Source organism: Setaria viridis, chromosome 9 (genome assembly GCF_005286985.2).
Source record: "Setaria viridis chromosome 9, Setaria_viridis_v4.0, whole genome shotgun sequence".
NCBI lineage: Eukaryota > Viridiplantae > Streptophyta > Magnoliopsida > Poales > Poaceae > Setaria > Setaria viridis.
The window spans coordinates 2,665,883-2,682,820 of NC_048271.2; the positions used below are offsets into that span (position 1 = coordinate 2,665,883).

The 16,938-nt window shown below is 42.8% G+C and overlaps 1 protein-coding gene across 1 annotated transcript; it reads right to left on the reverse strand.

Annotated features, from left to right (window-relative positions):
• Window positions 1-2,717: 2,717 nt before the first annotated feature.
• Window positions 2,718-5,109, reverse strand: LOC117840994 (cytochrome b-c1 complex subunit 7). The gene is made up of 4 exons (XM_034721554.2): window positions 4,904-5,109; window positions 4,603-4,760; window positions 3,626-3,673; window positions 2,718-3,052 (listed from the first exon to the last, which is right to left on the reverse strand). The coding sequence occupies exons 1-4, from the start codon at window positions 5,007-5,009 to the stop codon at window positions 2,984-2,986; spliced, it is 381 nt and encodes a 126-aa protein (XP_034577445.1). The 5' UTR covers window positions 5,010-5,109; the 3' UTR covers window positions 2,718-2,983.
• Between the last annotated feature and the right edge of the window lie 11,829 nt (window positions 5,110-16,938).

Below are 16,938 nucleotides of genomic sequence, written 5' to 3' on the forward strand. Positions count from 1 at the left end.
CGGTTAGAATAGGAATGGGTAGAGATCCATGTGAGCAGCTTTGCTGCTGTGCTTGCTATGCTGCCGGGAGAAGAAGATAACCAGGGGCAAATTCATCTTCACGTCATCCTTAACACTGACATGACCATGTGTTGAAAATGAAAAAAGTAATGTAACATTCTCTCGCCAGTGATAAAAAATTAGGAACTATTCTAAAACTGGTATTTGAACAGATCATTAATAACTATGAAAAAAGTTAAGTATTCCGAATCCGTGACGGCAATTCATTCGCGTGCACAAGTTGTAGCCACAAGCCACTCAAAAAAATATTCCTTCGTGCACATTATTATAGGAAGTAGGATAAAAATCATTGTGTATTTTCTAGAATAATTTGAATTTGTCAAAAGCTCGAACCATTCTCCTTTATATTCATCATTTGATATTGAACCTACCCGCTAAATTTATAAAGAGGGTTTATAGACACATATGACGTGTTTTGGCATGCTAATTCTTTTCTTCATCCTGTCTATGACAGTCTTATCATTCACATGACCCGTTGCAACGCGCGAGCATATTTCCTGATATAAAAAAAATGGTTTCCAAGTAGCCAGCCTTCTCTGGTAGTTATTCCGACACGGAACTGGCCCGCAAGGGGAGGCGTCTTTTTGCGGGTTCGATTAGTGCCACACGGACAAGGTAACTCAACGTCGCACACTTGAAAGGGTAAGGTTTCGGCAACCAGGACATGCCAATGCGGCACACCCCTCGGTGACGGCGCATGCGGCACGCACTGCTGTTCAACCGAACTTGCCTCGTAGGAGGGCAAACCATTTAAATATGAGTAAACCATCATCATAAAACCTGACCAACTCCTCCAACGGCAAGTCCACGCATATGAGAAGTATGGCTTGGGTGGGTTTTTTTAATCTTTAGAAGCACTTTCACTCCGATGCCTTCAAAAGCAAGTCAAATTCTTACCTTCATCTTATTCGCGAAAAATCAAACATGTTCCACACTTCCACTTCGATTTAACCATGGAGTTAGATTTTTGTTTTTGTTGGCTTTTCCTATTTGCCACAAATGCATTTGAAGTCCTCCTATCCATTTTAGGGTTTCAAATGGATTACAATTCAAGAGAATTTTGAAAGACAACGGTGAGGTAATGTACATCACTCGATCAGATTCCTTATGGTAGAATCAATCTACTCATCAGGTTTTATAGAAAATTTGAGGCCATGAGGGGGCCATGGCCCCTGCAAGCCCCCCTACTAGCTCCGTCCCTGTCTCTCATAGACAAAGACATCATATTGGAAAGTTGAGGATATCACAGCTCGTACTACTATCCACAGTACAATGCAAAACTAGCTCTAATAACACTGAAGCAAGAAACTGTAGCAAAGATAATCATAAAGAGTGAACGTAGCATGCACTCACATGCATTAGTTTGCACAAGATAGCTAATTCCATGGTCTTAATTCTAAGAAGATCTTCAAGAGGGAAGCACGCTACAGTCAACTGAGCCTACTAGCAAACACGCAAGAATAGATGTTTTCTCTCTGTTTTTTCCCCCTTTGACCTACAAATGACTATAACAAGTGTGTTACTAGTTACACCCATTTGCATCTCTGAAAAATGATCTATGTAGATAGACATTCAAAAAAGGCATGAAGTCAAAATTGATTCAAATGGACAACTAACATCCTTGACCTATGAACTGACCATAGCAAGTGTTCTACTGAGTTACATCCATGTGCAGATCTGGAAAATGATCAATGAACATTAAATAATCAAAAGGACAACAGAATCAATATCATACTTGTCCTTAAGGTAAGCGTAATATTTCAATATGTTATGCCCATTGTCTCAATACATCTCCTTCGGAGTTTGGACATGCCAATGTCACCTAAATTTCACCAGGATGCAAGTCATACTGCTAACTTATAGGAGTTTGATTACCCATAACTGAATAATAAATTATCAGAGTACAATTCATTTCGCCACATTGTTGACCCCATTGCGAACATACCCTTAACAGTGATTGCCAACAGATGAAATTAGAACAGATTGCTTGATGCTGTTCAATTCAAGCTGATAACCCAATGGAAAGTCCATTACTCCATTTGGATCAAGTAGTCAGATAGCTGATACTGAATTTGTGCCCATTTGGATGACTGGATGAGCATCCAGATTCCAACCACAACTAGGACGAGAACACTCGACCAGGCTAATTTACAGTGCAGTCAGCGATCGGATAGGAAACCACAAGCGTCGGGCAACCGCATACCTCAACCGACGTGTTCGTGGATGTCGTCATCGTCATCCTCGGAAGACGAGGACGAGGAGTTGGAGGAGTAAGTGAAGGGGTGTGGCACGAGCTCCGGAGGCCGGAGGACGAGGAAGGCGCGGCTGCTGCGGCGGGGTCGGAGTGAGGCGCGGGCTGGCCCGGGGAGGAAGGGGACGCAGAGGAAGGCTGCGACCCCCGCGAGGAGGTGGAGCGGCGCGCAGCAGATGAGCGCGAGGACGCGGTCGGGCGGTAAACAAGACTTTTTTTTTGGAAATCAATCTGCACATTTTCAGTGTTAAAAGTTGCAGAAGAAAAATTACAGGTGACAAATGGAGAAAGGATAGGCAGATAACCAACACCATCATCTCTTGGCTGGCAAGAGCGCAGAACGGTGAAAGTGCACACAGGGTTTTGCATAAATGGATGATACAAGTACTCATAAATGGAACAGAAATGCAAGATCAACCGACATAACGCTATAACAGTTACTCAGCAGCTTAAGATTTCATAACAAGTTAATAAGGGTGGAACGCATAATTTGTTCCCATTAATTAGAGAGGGGAAACAGAACTACAGGCGACAGTCAATGCATAATTGCATCAACAAGTAAATGTAACTTGATAGTAAGGAAAAAAAGTTTCATCCGCTGCATATTATTTCATGCATTTTGGTGTTTCGTAAAGAGAAAATGTGGCCTTGTGGGCACGTCTAGGCACCATTTTAAGGAATGGTTCTCTGGTAAAGCGGAAGGGCTCCCAGTGCTTCACGCTCAGCGTTCTCCTTTTTCACCTGCAAGAAACGTAAGATATCAAACAAAGGCCACTAAAGGCATGCATTGCATATCTGCAGTTAACATTCTACTCCTGAGTTGCAACAAATATCGTATTGCGTTGCAATGTTATCTACGAAATGTTTGATTTAGACAATATTAACTGAAATCATGCATAGGCTGTCCATGGATTTGAAAAGGCTATGACTTTCCAGCTTGCACCGAGCATTGATTTGCGAAAGTAAAACAGTAATAATGAAAAAAATGCTAAAAAAAGGGTAACGATCATGAAAATGAGTGAGGCTGCTATTCATGCTGTCATGCACACCCTATGAGAATAACAGTAAGATAAGGCACACACCAACAAAAAGAAAAGTCAGGACATCCTGGCTGTCATGATGGGATCAACTTTATATTGCAAATGACATGCTGACGCTTAACCTAAAGTGGCTTGAGTTAACACTTGATGCATGATAAGGATAAGGGGAAAGGCATCATGTAGACTAGCTCCCTTATGCCATAAAAAAGATATTGGTACACTGGCATTTAGGACAGGTGAAATGACAAAGGCATGCAGCAGAGAAGATACTTACCAGAGCCAACATGTCACTCAAATAGCCTCTGAATGGGGTCTGCACAGCCTGTGAAAAGAAAGTAAATGTCTCAGAATATGTGAGTTTGTAAGGTTATACTAAACAAAAACTCATGTAATTGCATGCATTACATGATGTGAAAAGAGTACCCAATAAGAAATTCACGCCCATAAAGAAGAAAAAATCAAGAACATCCAGCTGATAACGATATGATTTCACACATTGGAAATCAATATTTTAAATAAACTAAAAGCTTTTGCTACATCAATCTACAAATATCTGCGAGGCTGAAGAAAAGAAACAAAATTTAGATTTAGCATTCATCTAATAATTACTAAGTGGAACATCTTCAGGGAAAAATGTAGGGCAAGCATTAATATAAAGCAAGGACGAGAATTTGCAAACCAAAATGGTAAACTGAATAAACAGGCATATGAATGCTTAAAATGTTTTATGATACTCCCTCCTAGCTGTGATGCAAATTACACTTGGATATGGTATATACAAAGCATACATTCATAAGAATCCTGGAATCAATCGCAACATCAGGGTGAGGGCATATGCTATCCTAATCGCCCATTCTCATTCCAATGCTCGCTGCAATTCCATCTCTCGTTGAAATTTAGTTGAAACGTCCACCCTATTCAGAATAGTTCACCTTCTAGTTTCACTGGTTTTGTACACAACTATATTCATGGAGCTGCAACGTAGATTAGCCTGATGGACAAAACAAAACTTCAGGCAAGTAGAATCATCCGGATCGCATGTACAATCCAAATACATTACCCTACACATTTTTCCCTAAACATGCAGTCGTCTACCACATTACACAGACAACGAGTCACCGCAGAAGCTTTAAGTTATGCAGCCTAGAACCTATCTCATGCAATCCCGCACGCCACATTCAGAACAACCACGACGCACATACGAATCAAGAGATCCGGATCAGGGCATGGGGGAAATGAACGGGCACGAACCTGGAGGTCCTCGGGGAGGTACTGGTGCTTCATGGAGAGGTCCATGGAGCGCTTGAGGCGCTGGATGCGGGCGTCGACGACCTCCCTAGGCAGCCTCCCGAGCGCCTCCTTGATGTCCAGGTCGAAGTACGGGTCGTACAGGTCGTCGTACCTCAGCCCTTTTGGATCGAATCACCGGATCACACACACGAAGCAGAACCAAAACGCACCACCATTCAGATCAGGGGAACAAGAAGAAAAGAACGAAATCGCGAAGGGAGCCGGGGGGGGCGCATCGAGGTCAGATCGGATCCGGGATTACCGTATTTCCTGAGGCGCGAGGAGACGGCGTGCATGTGGAGGCGCGCGAGCGGGTTGCGGCGCGGGTTCACCAGCCAATTCGAAAGCGCGGATATCATCGACGACATGGTGGCGGCTGCGCGGCGGCGGGATGCGCTTCTTCTTCGCCTCCTCGCTTTTGTGGGAGAGGAGGCGGTGACGGAGCGCGTGTGGGTGTGGACGCGGTCTCGGGCCGGGGGCGTAAGGAAGATTGAGAAAATGGGCTGGACCAATTCCGATCTAGTTGTCTAATTTCCACATTCTTTTCCTTCTAGTTTTGAGAGCCGGCCCAGTTTCTCTAGCTGATGAGGGGAAGGAGGGAACAAACAGAGGAAAAGACAATCTTGCAAAAACTTACAATGCTGAAATTTAATCAAATATTAATTCATCTGATCCTCCTTATGAGTCTTCTTAATACTTTAATTGTAACGATTCATCTTTTAAGTATACGAAATTATCTTTTCGTAACTAACAGATATGTATGCTAACTACATCTTCAAGCAAATGAAAAATGTTCTGAAGCTACGAGAAGTTACCAACCCAAAACGTGTGAAATGGGATTGTTGACACTTTTTTCGTCAACACACGAATGCAATAACTCGCGCGTACATCAGAAGATCACCTTGCCGAAGTCTCTGCACTGGCCGGTCAGACCAGTCCACACAGGGACGTCGCAAAAACCTAGAAGCACCACCTAGGGAGGGATCCTGCCGGAGGTGGCGAGCCTAGGGTTGTTCTGAGATCGGTCAGGCCACTCAGAACGTCCTCAAACTCCGTCGAGACGAAGGAGGAAAGCAAGGGGTTGGAAAAGCTAGGGTTTGAGATAAAAGGGTAAAAATATTTGTTTATCGATTGGGTGTTAGCCCTCAATCGGCCAAGACCCTCTATATTTATAGGGTGGGAGATCTTTTTCCGCAAAGAAATCTTGTTTCAACTCCAATTCGATCAGGACTCCTGATTTTGCCTCGGACTCGAGCTGACCGGTCTGACCGGTCGGGGCAACCGGTCAGACCGGTTGGCTTATGCCAGACCGGCTACAGCGACCAGACCGGTCAGACCGCTCAGAGAGACCGGTCTGACCGGCTGGTTTAGCCTGGTCGGCATTGCTGCTACTTTTGGGCATCAACACATACCCCCTGTTTCTTGTAAAGCTTGCGTACCAAGAAATAATTCTAAAGGCGATGAATCTCACCGACCATTTGTTTTTAAGGGCGATATCTCAAAACACCAGCCATATTGCTTTTAAGCGTCCTGCAAAACACTTGGATGATACTTATTCAAGTATCTTCCGTTCAGAGCTCTAGCTAGCTAAATCCACTTAAAGTCTCCACCATATAGGAATTACCACGGAGCACACTTGTAATCTTGTATGGTCCTTCCCAACTCGGAGACCACTTTTCAAATTCATTGCTCTTGGCTCCTATAGGTAGAATTGTTTTTCAACCCAGATCTCCTACCTGGAACGCCTTGGCCTTAACCTTCTTGTTGTATGCTTAGCCACCCGAATTTTATCTCTTTCAATTTTAACCAAAGCCTCCAATCGCTTCTCGGTCACTTCATCAATGTTATCCATCATCAAAGCATAATAGGTATCGAAATCTAGATCATTTTGCTTCGCCAACCTGTATGCACCCAGATTCACCTCGCCAGGCAAAACAGCTTCTTGACCATAGAGAAGCTAAAAAGGAGTAACTTTAGTTGCGCCATGTCTAAAAACACGATGAGCCCATAAAGTTTTAGATAATACCTCGTGCCATTTTTTAGGATTGTCTTCTATCTTTTTCTTAATGAGATTTATCAAGATCTTGTTGCTAGACTCAGCTTGACCATTGGCTTGGGCATAATAAAAAGATGAATTGAGTAATTTAATACCATAAGATTCCACAAACTCACGTACCTCTTTAGATATGAATGAAGTCCCCTGATCCGTAGTCAAAGTCTGCGGAATACCAAATCTGTGTATAATATGCTCTCTGATAAACTCAATCATCTCTCGATGTGTTATATTTTAAGGGGAATTGCTTCAGTCCACTTAGTAAAATAATCAGTAGCCACAATCACAAAACAATATCCCTCGGATATTGATGAAGAAGGATGAATCTTACCAACAAAATCCAATCTTCATCCTCTAAACGGCCATGGCTTTATAATTGAATGCATCGATGAAACAGTTTCCAATTGAACATCCCAAAATTTCTGACATCCTTCGCAACCTTTGCAGTAACGAAAACAATCGGCTATCATATTAGGCCAATAAAAGCAAGCTCGCTTAAGGAACCACTTCATCACACGAGCCGATTAATGCGTACCACAAACAACCTCTGCCATAGCTAATCTAGCCTGATCAGAATCTAAGCACTTTAGAAGTAATCCATCAATTGTACGACGATACAACTCACCTTTTATCAAAGTGAACTTGATCGCCCACCGTCGGACTTTTCTATCAACTGAACACTTAGGATCCCACAAATAATTAATCAGAGGTACCCTCCAGTCATCCACTTCGTCTTTAGCGAATTTTGAACGATCCATAACCGAAGTGGGATTTTCTCTAGACAGACCGGTCATATTGGTTGGCTGGGCAGTCAGACCGGTTGGGCCGGTCAGACCAGTGTCGGAGGCCGGTCAGACTGGTTCCTCCAGGACATAACACTCGGCCTCGCAAAGCGTCGGCTTTCTCTCATGAAAGTTCCTTTTCTGGATGTTATAGCTAGATGATTGTTGTGCCAGAGCATTAGCCCTCGGATTCTCTTCCTTGGTACATGATAAATAGCAAATTCATCCATACAAAATATGATGTCTAGATATTTATCAAGATAAGCATTTAGAAACCCATCCAAACATTGGCATACCTTGGATACTTGTTGTACCACCAGTAGGGAGTCTCCATAAGCTTCAACATGTTTTACCCCCATTTCTTGTAAAATCTCCAACTGAATAACAAAGCTTCATATTCAGTTTGGTTATTAGTACACTTGTGATCCAATCGGATAAAAAACTCAAAAATAGTGCCGTTGGGTGAAATAAGCACCACACCAACACCGCAACCACTTTTGCAAACCAAACCATTAAAGTGCAACTTCCAAGGGATAAAAATGGTATAACTGACATCCAAATCAAGTTGCTCATTAATTCTATGCTCAACAATAAAATCGGCTACAACTTGTCCTTTCATTGATTTCAACGGTTCACAAACCAGGTCATATTCAATGAGAGCATAAGCCTATTGCCGATTCTACCGCTCAAAATAGGTTTTTGCAACATGTATTTAATTATGTCGGTTTGACAAGCTACTATGCAAGTATTAGATAATAAATAATGCCGCAACTTAGTACGAGCATGATATAATGATGAACATATTTTTTCGATAAAAGTGTACCTTGTCTCGGCATCTAATAGCCTTCTACTCACATAGGTAACAACATGCTCCTTCCCTTCAGTTTCTTGAGGCAAAACAACCCCAATGAGGACACCCTCTTCAGCAGCTATATATAATTTAAAAGGAATACCATGCTTTGGAACCTGAAAAACAGGCGGTGAAGATAAATAATTCTTAATTTCCTCAAATGCTTCTTGCTATTTTGCCCCCTAGTAAAATCAGCTTCGTTCTTCAACCGAAGTAAAGCAGTAAACGTGTTCACCTTCCCGAACAAATTGCAAATAAATCTCCTCAAATAATTCACCTTGCCAAGAACTTCTGCAACTCTTTTTCTAGGTCGGAGCTTGTAGTTTTATGATAGACTCAATCTTTTTAGGATCAATCTCAACACCTTTCTCATGCACTACAAAGCTCAAGAACTTCCCAGCCGATACACTAAAAGCACATTTGAGCGGATTCATCTTTAGACCATACACGCATCTTTTCAAATGCAAGCCTCAAATCAGCCAAATGGGACTCAGGCCCAGCCGATTTCACCACAATGTCGTTGATATATACTTCCAGCACTACTCCAAGCAAATCATGATAAATTAAATTCATAGCCCTTTGATAAGTAGCACTAGCATTCTTCAAACCAAATGTCATAACGATTCACTCAAACAAACCGACAAACCCTGGACACACAAAGGCCGTTTTGGATATATTCTCTTCAGCCATAAAGATTTGATTGTATCCAGCATTGCCATCAAGAAAACTAATCATCTTATGACCAGATGCAGCATTAATAAGTACATCAGATATAGGCATAGGATATTCATCTTTAGGCAAAGCTCTATTAAGATCTCTAAAATCAATGCATACTCGGAGCTTGCCCGTACCTTTCTTCTCAACAGGTACCAATCAGCATATAGACAAGGCCTAATAAACTTAGCATCAAGCAACCGATTGATTTCTTCTTTCACTCGGTCATAAATAATAGGATTAAAATGCCTAGCAGGTTGTTTATGAGGCCTAAAACCAGGTTTGATAGGCAGCCGATGCTCAACTAGCTCGCGGCTTAAACCAGACATCTCAGTATAATTCCATGCAAAACAGTCGACATACTCTTTGAACAACTTTACTAAATTGGCCTTAAAAGTAGGCTCAAGATTTTCATTTACAAATGTCGGCCTTGGTATAGTACCATCACCAATATCCACCTTCTCTAAAGGATCGGCCGACGTAAATCCTTGTCATAATTTACTCATGTCATCAAGGTCCTCAATGGCCTCACACATATCGTTCTTTTGTACTCGATAGTGTTCTAGCCTCTACTGCAGCCATTCTAGATTTACATCCATTACATTATGCATGATAGGCTAGCCGATCATCAATCGGCTTTAATACAACACTGACAAAACCGTCCTTTGTGCAACTCATGTACTCAGAATCCGAAAGGTCTATGCTAGATAAGCACTTAACATTATCATGAGCACTCATGGTAGAACTATCGGCTACAGCAACACAAGCCGACGTATCACCGCACAACCTCCACTTCATCACCGACCCATTGGATCAAGCATTGATGCAGCGTAGAAGGAACACATTGATTCACATGAATCCAATCACGACCCAAAATTAAACTGAAGTTACCTTAGGTCTCAGTGACGAAGAAAGCAATAGTCAACATCTTGCTCCCAACGGTGAGCTCCATAGAGACAACGCCTTTAGCTCCCATAGGCTCGCCTACTCCCACACCGCTAACAGTCATGTTGGTCTTGATCAGCTCCTCATCAGAACCTCCCAATTTCTTGAACAAAGAATAGGGCATTAAATTGACAATTGCCCCTCCATCGACCAACATCCGCAAAATTGGCTTCCCATTGATATGTCCTCGCATGTATAGCGCTTTCAGATGATTTTGGCCTTAGGCTTCTGGAATACAGCATCTTTAAGCCCAAAGTCAAGGTGAGCCAAATCCTTCTCTGAGAGTACATAGCCATCCATCAACATATGAATCACATTTATATCCAAGGTCATACTCTCTGGCGAAGTACTGTAATCAATAAGTTGTTCATCATCCTCTGTCTCATGGACTCATGCCAACTCATTGTCGCAAACCATAGGTATGGGAAGAACGAAATCAAGCGGTGTCTCTGACTCGACTGGTTTGACCGGTTCCCCAACCCATCTGACCAGTTTAGGCGCTGGCTCAGACGACTCGACTGGTCTAACCGGTTCCTCAACCGGTCTGACCGGTGGAGCTGGGGCGTCGGCCTTTGCTCTCCACTCCTTCTTCTGAGGCGCTGCGGGTCTGTATTTGTTGAACTCCTCATCCCTCTGTTTCTCTAGCTCCTGCTCCCTCCTCTCTTGCAGCCTCAGCCTCTGCAATTTCCTCCTTTGTGTGCGAGTCAACCTAGGAGGGCACCACCTTGGTAGGAAGTACTTGGAGCTTGACCCACTGCTGTTACCTTCATGATCATTGGCAACGAGTACTTTCTGAACAGGGGACACGACCAGATTGCTGATGCCAAATGGTCCTTCCGCATTAGTTTTGACGAGAATTTTCATAGACCCAATCTGGATAGTAGCTTCCTCTCTGTTCTTCCCTAAGTCTATTTCCATTTTTAGAATCTCCTCCTCCCTCTGTTTAGGACGATACACCTGCTTTGAAGGAAAGACTTGGTGCATCTGGACAGACCGGTCTGACCAGTCAGGGTGGACTGGTCGGGCCTAATGACCCTGGCCAGATGAGCGGGGCGTCCATCGGCCTTCCACAGGGCGCAAGATTTTGTCCAAAGCCAACTTTCTAGAGCCTCGCCATCCAGGATGGAAAGACGGCTGCTGCACGGATTGATAGGGCACCCACATCACCCCATTGTCATTCCACACCGGGCGTGGAGGACTTGATGCCGGAGGATCCCAAGATGTGGAGGGGTACTGCCTTAATTTCATCTAGTCACCTCTCTATCTAATGACCGCTCTTGGTGGCGAACCTCGTCTCTCTTGATGAGTAGGCGACCTCATTCTCTTTTTTTACCGGCCGATCACTTGTAACGGCCTTCTCTTTGGTATACTTGTCTAGAAGCATATCAAAGGTAACTTTCTCCCTGGGGCTGCTCCCCTGATCTTTTGTCGTATTGAGCTTCCAGGTCCCAATCTCCGGGCGCTTGGGTTTTATCATTCGGGGGCGCATCTATGTCAGACCAGTCTGATCGGTCTCCTGCACCGGTCTGACCGGTCCAGCCTGATCAGCAGGCTCAAGTGGCTTTTGACCAGATGTCGCGTGCGATGTTTGTCCCCCATATCCAGAGGCTTTTACAGTGATTTTGAATGACTCTTTGCCATCTGGAGTTCTCTTGTACACCACTTCCCTTGTCAACTCCTTGCCTCTCAAATCGGGCTTCTCTTTCCCGGTCACCACGTTTTTACCCTTAGTAGCTTTGGCTTGATGTGGCCGAACCAACACCTTGTGTTGCTGAATATCCATGGTGTTAACAGGGAATGGAGTTTTATCCACTTGCATCTCATGAAACGTCAACCGGCCTTCATTTATAGCCGATTGAACCTGTTGACGAAACACATTGCAATCATTAGTAGCATGAGAAAAAGAATTATGAAACTTGCAATATGTTTTTCTTTTAAGCTCTTCAAGTGGAGACATAGTGTGAGATCTTTTCAGATATCCAAGTTTAAACAATTAATCAAAGATACGATCACACTTGGAAACATCGAAAGTAAATTTTACTTCTTCTTGCCGACTCTTTTGGGCCGGCTTAAGAAATGCACAAGAGTAAGACTTAGCTTTGGAAGGCCACACAAATTCAGTAATATAAACTTCATTGTCATCGTCGTTCGAACTATCGGAATCATATTCAATAGCATGCATATTAGAGCGATGAGACTTAAAGTTATCTTTTTCTTTAGCAATTCTAAACTCCATTGTCGAAGCCTTCATGAGTAATTGTGTGATAGTATGAAGCTCAAAACCTTCTAGTCAATCCCTAATGGAGGATTTCAAACCCTTAAGTGCGAGATCGGCTAAATCACTATCAGAAAGTGACAAATTAAAGCACCGGTTTTTAGTTTCTTTGAACCGTCTTATGTAATCAAAGAAAGATTCTTCCTTGCCTAGCCTAACCGATGTTAAATCCGTCAACTTCAATTGGAAGTTCCCAGTATAAAAATGATCATGAAACTTTTGCTCTAATTGTTCCCACGAATCAATAGAGCCGAGAGCTAAAAAAGAGTACCAAGCGAAAGCGGTTCCGGTTAATGACAACGAAAACAAGCAAACTCGCAAATCATTATAATAACCCGCTTCGCCTAGTTGAGCCAAATACTGACTAATGTGCTCCCAAGTAGTTCGGTTATCTTCGCCACTGAATTTAATAAAATCGGGCATGCGCCAACTGACAGGGTAGGGGACATAGTCAAAATCGGCTTGATACGGCTTTTGATACAGTTTTGAACTCCCAGTATCTATGCCGAATTTACTTTGCATCAAAGCCAACATCTCCTCCCTAAATCTTCTAATTTCGCGAAGGGAGTGTAACTCTAAGTGCTCTGGGGATGATGTATTCACGGTGCTCGCGTGGGGTGGGTTACCGTTCTAAATGCGATGCAAATCAGAAAACACGTCATTGGAAATCCCCTTAGATGCAACGGTGTTGTTGGGGATCGAAGGTGACGTGTACGCTATTGTGTTTATTGAGGGTAGGTTAATCCTAACCTCACCAACACGGTCAGAGGCAACCGAGCTAGGCATAGCAGCAAGTGGTACAGGCGCTTCGGGGACAATGGTCAATTGGTCGGCCTGGAAGGCCCGACCGGTCTGACCGCCCCCCCTAGACTGGTCTGACCGCTTCAGCCGCATTCGGCTTTGGCGGTTGGACCTGGGGCGGCGTTTGTCCCACGTAGAAGTTCAACGGCATTGCCATATGTAGGGTTTTCAGGAATAACCCCTGCATTTGCCGATGAAGCCATGGGTACAGCCCCACCCGAATCAACTTGCGAAGAATCGTTTTTATTATATGAAACAGATTCACTTCCTACAAGTTGATCTAATCGTGCCATTAGTGTAGCAGTAATCCTATTCTGATCAGAAAGGTTCTTATGGAGTTCATCATTAAAGGTGGCTTGATCGAAGGGGAGGTTACTTACATTGCGTACTTCCTTGACCATGCTGTCCTTCATCTTGATCGCAGGCAACTCGAAGTCCTGCATTCGCATCATCTTGCCCTTGCGATCTTTCTTGACGCCCATGAGATATTGCATCTTGACATATTCCTGGAGCGTCGCAAGATTCCATTGCTCCTCCTTGCCAAGATCCTCGACGGAGGCCGTGATGATGTTGTTCTTGTCGATGTCCGTATTAGATCCCATCTTACTAGGGTTTTCCTTAACGGTTATAGAAACCAGATCTTTTGTCCCCAGCGGAGTCGCCAAAATGTGTTGACACTTTTTTCAGTCAACACACAAATGCACTAGCTCGCACGTACACCAAAAGATCACATCGCCAAAGTCTCTGCACCTAGCCGGTCAAACCGATCCACGCAGGGACGTCGCGAAAACCTAGAAACACCACCTCGGGAGGGACCCTGTCGAAGGTGGCGAGCCTAGGGTTGTTCTGAGATCGGTCAGGCCACTCAGAACGCCCTCAAACGCCGTCGAGATGAAGGAGGAAAGCAAGGGGTTGGAAAAGCTAGGGTTTGAGATAAAAGGGTAAAAAGATTTGTTTGTCTTGGGTGTTAGCCCTCAATCGACCAAGGCCCTCTATATTTATAGGGTGGGAGGCCTTTTCCCGCAAGGAAATCCTGTTTCAACTACAATTCGACCAGACTCCTGATTCTGCCTCGGACTCGGGCTGACCGGTCTGACCGGTCGGGGCAACCGGTCAAACCGGTTGGCTTATGCCAGACCGGCTACAGCGACCAGACCGATCAGATCGCTCAGAGAGACCGGTCTAACCGGCTGGTTCAGCCTGGTTGGCATTGCTGCCACTTTTGGGCATCAACAGTGATCAATTCAATGTTTTATGATCAGAATTCAGAGATGATATACATAAAATTGGATAAACCTGACTTTGAAATTTGAAAGGAGGGATAATCATTACAATGAAGCATACATCTAAACCCTCATTCTTAACTCAGTGTGCTTTGAAAGTTAAAGGAATTTTGGTTAAATCTTTAGCATCGAATACTTTGAATTCTACTGAAAGTGGTAATCTGCTTCCAACAAATTAGTCAAGAGATTACACTCTGCTTAACCACAAAAAAGTCTATCATTAGTCAACATAGGATTCTGGAAAACCGCAAAATGGAGCAATAATGCCCCCGCTTAACATGCAAGCGGGGAATGCACATGCTTTATATTATAGAGATTTTCTTTTTCCTTTTTCTGTGTTGAGGGGAAAATATTTTATCAGCTCTGTCACTATTCCAAACACCACATAGTTAAGTTTTCCAAAGTTAGTTTTCTCTTTATTAGCACTGTAGTCAAGTATAATCCTGACAGGCAAAGAAAATCACTCTGATAAAGTTGCAATCAGCAGGCAATAACTACCATCAGTTGATTGCAGACAATAACTACCATTAGTTGTGAGGTTCTTCTCAAAAGTCAGCATCCATGGAAGCCGTGTATTTGTCTGCACTTACCAGAAACACGACATTGTATTAAACTCCAAAGATTAGGCAACTAACCAAGTTGCACCATGCCATAAACAATAAATTGGTGTAATGAATGGACAGGCACTAGTACAACACAGTAGTGACACTCTGTTTGTTAAACCAAAGCATTCGGTTGGCCTAATGAGACACCCAAAACTTTCTGTGTGGAAAGGTATCAGCGGTGCCTACATTAATTTATGCAGGAAGGCTCTGCTTGAATTTTAAAGAGTAAAATGATCAAACTTCCCCAGGCCCAGGATCAAACCCTGGCCTGGCCACCATTATGAAAAAGGAAAAAAAAAAGAATTTGCTCTGGTGGAACCAATGATAGAAAGAGGGCAACAAAGAATGAAAAAAATCACCACACGAGTCAGGACAAGGATTTAGTGATGAATTTAACTTTGATTCAGATGGTGCAACAGGAAAGCAAATTTGCAACCCAATTTCAAAACCAGAAACTTCATAAGTTCCATTCGAGAGTTTTTATGCTGTTGGCCATATATGAGGATTCTCCTCAATGATATCCATATAAAACACTTCAATGGACATCAGTGTTCACCTAGAAGACTGTTAATCCATGGCTTTCTTGGTTTAATATTGCTCACCTATTTTCAGAAGTCCATGACTTGCTTGGCAGTTTCAATAAATTCCTGTATAGAGGTAGTGATGACATTTGACAATCTTATGCTGAAAGGGAAAGGCCAACAGAAATACAAAAATTAGGAAATTCTGAACAGCACAAATGATGATATATAAAGTACTGTTCCTATCAGTGAAGAAAAAAATGATGGCTGAGGTTCAATTTTTTGTTGCCGACTCAATATATGTAGTGCCTCATTTATTTTTCTTTATTTTTCAACATCCGAGCTGAAGTGGTCCATCAGTTGGAAAAGTTGTTAAGTTTCCTTGTCCATTCCCAGTGTCAATACGGTCTCTATGAAAAGCACTAGAGCTGCACGCAACTTATTGGGTGGGCAAACACAAGATATGCTTAGAACCAGAAGAAAATGCTGGAAAAAATCCAAAATTGCACAAAGGAAGTAAAGAACAATATAATTGGAAGCTGTATAAACCAAAATCGACCATTCAGCATTCAGTGATTAAGTTGTATTATCTGAACTTCAGGAGACTCATCAGAATGATCAGACTTCTACAAAAGATAAGCACGTTCAGGTGCCCACAGATAAGCACAAAAGAGGGAGTTACCAACAAACCTTGATGTTTACGTATGCACATGTCTTGATTCCTTAAAACTCCACTTCAAACTTTTCCACAGGTTCAAGGTTATATCTAGATGTACTTTATAATTTTGTTACTACCTCCGATCACATATATTTGACGTTCAGACCAAAACAGCCTTTGTAAATTGAACTAGCGCATCTGGTCGAAACGTCAAATATATCCGACCGGAGGGAATATTCAGTAATAATTGTAACAGATGACAAACGGGAGAACAACAAGAAGCAACTCAACATTTGGCAAGTCAAAGTTAACGGTATCGGAGCTGAAAAATAACTCAAAGTTACACAAAAGTAAGTCACGTAGAATCTCTTTGACTAGTTGATTTATCTCAACTTCAGGATACACACCAGGATGATCAGAGCCCTACAAAAGATAGGCACAATCAGGTCATCAGGTGCCCACAGATAGGCACAAAAAGGAAGTTATCAGTGTTACATGCTTAATGCCCACGTATTCACATGTTTTAATTCCTTAAAACTCCTAACTTTTCCACAGAATCAACGTTATATTGAGATGTACTCTAAAGTTTTGTCATTCAGCAAGAATTGTGAGTGCTCAAGACAATACAAAAGGAGAAACAACAGACAACTCAAATTTGTTGGACATTACTATCATTGACAAATAAACTGTACTGGAGCTTTGATATGCTTTACATCATGGCAACATTCTCTTCTTTGAGCATTGCCACATTTGAACTATTTGATCATCAGAATTATCCTCACTTAAGGCACAAGAAGGGAGAGAACAAAG

Excerpts from the sequence above, each read along its gene's own strand:
- LOC117840994 (XM_034721554.2), bottom strand. The coding sequence starts at position 5,009 with ATGTCGTCGATGATATCCGCGCTTTCGAATTGGCTGGTGAACCCGCGC. Across the intron at positions 4,761-4,903 it reads CTCGCGCCTCAGGAAATACG|GGCTGAGGTACGACGACCTG; the intron begins GTAATCCCGGAT and ends TCGATCCAAAAG. Across the intron at positions 3,674-4,602 it reads ACCTCCCCGAGGACCTCCAG|GCTGTGCAGACCCCATTCAG; the intron begins GTTCGTGCCCGT and ends TTCTTTTCACAG.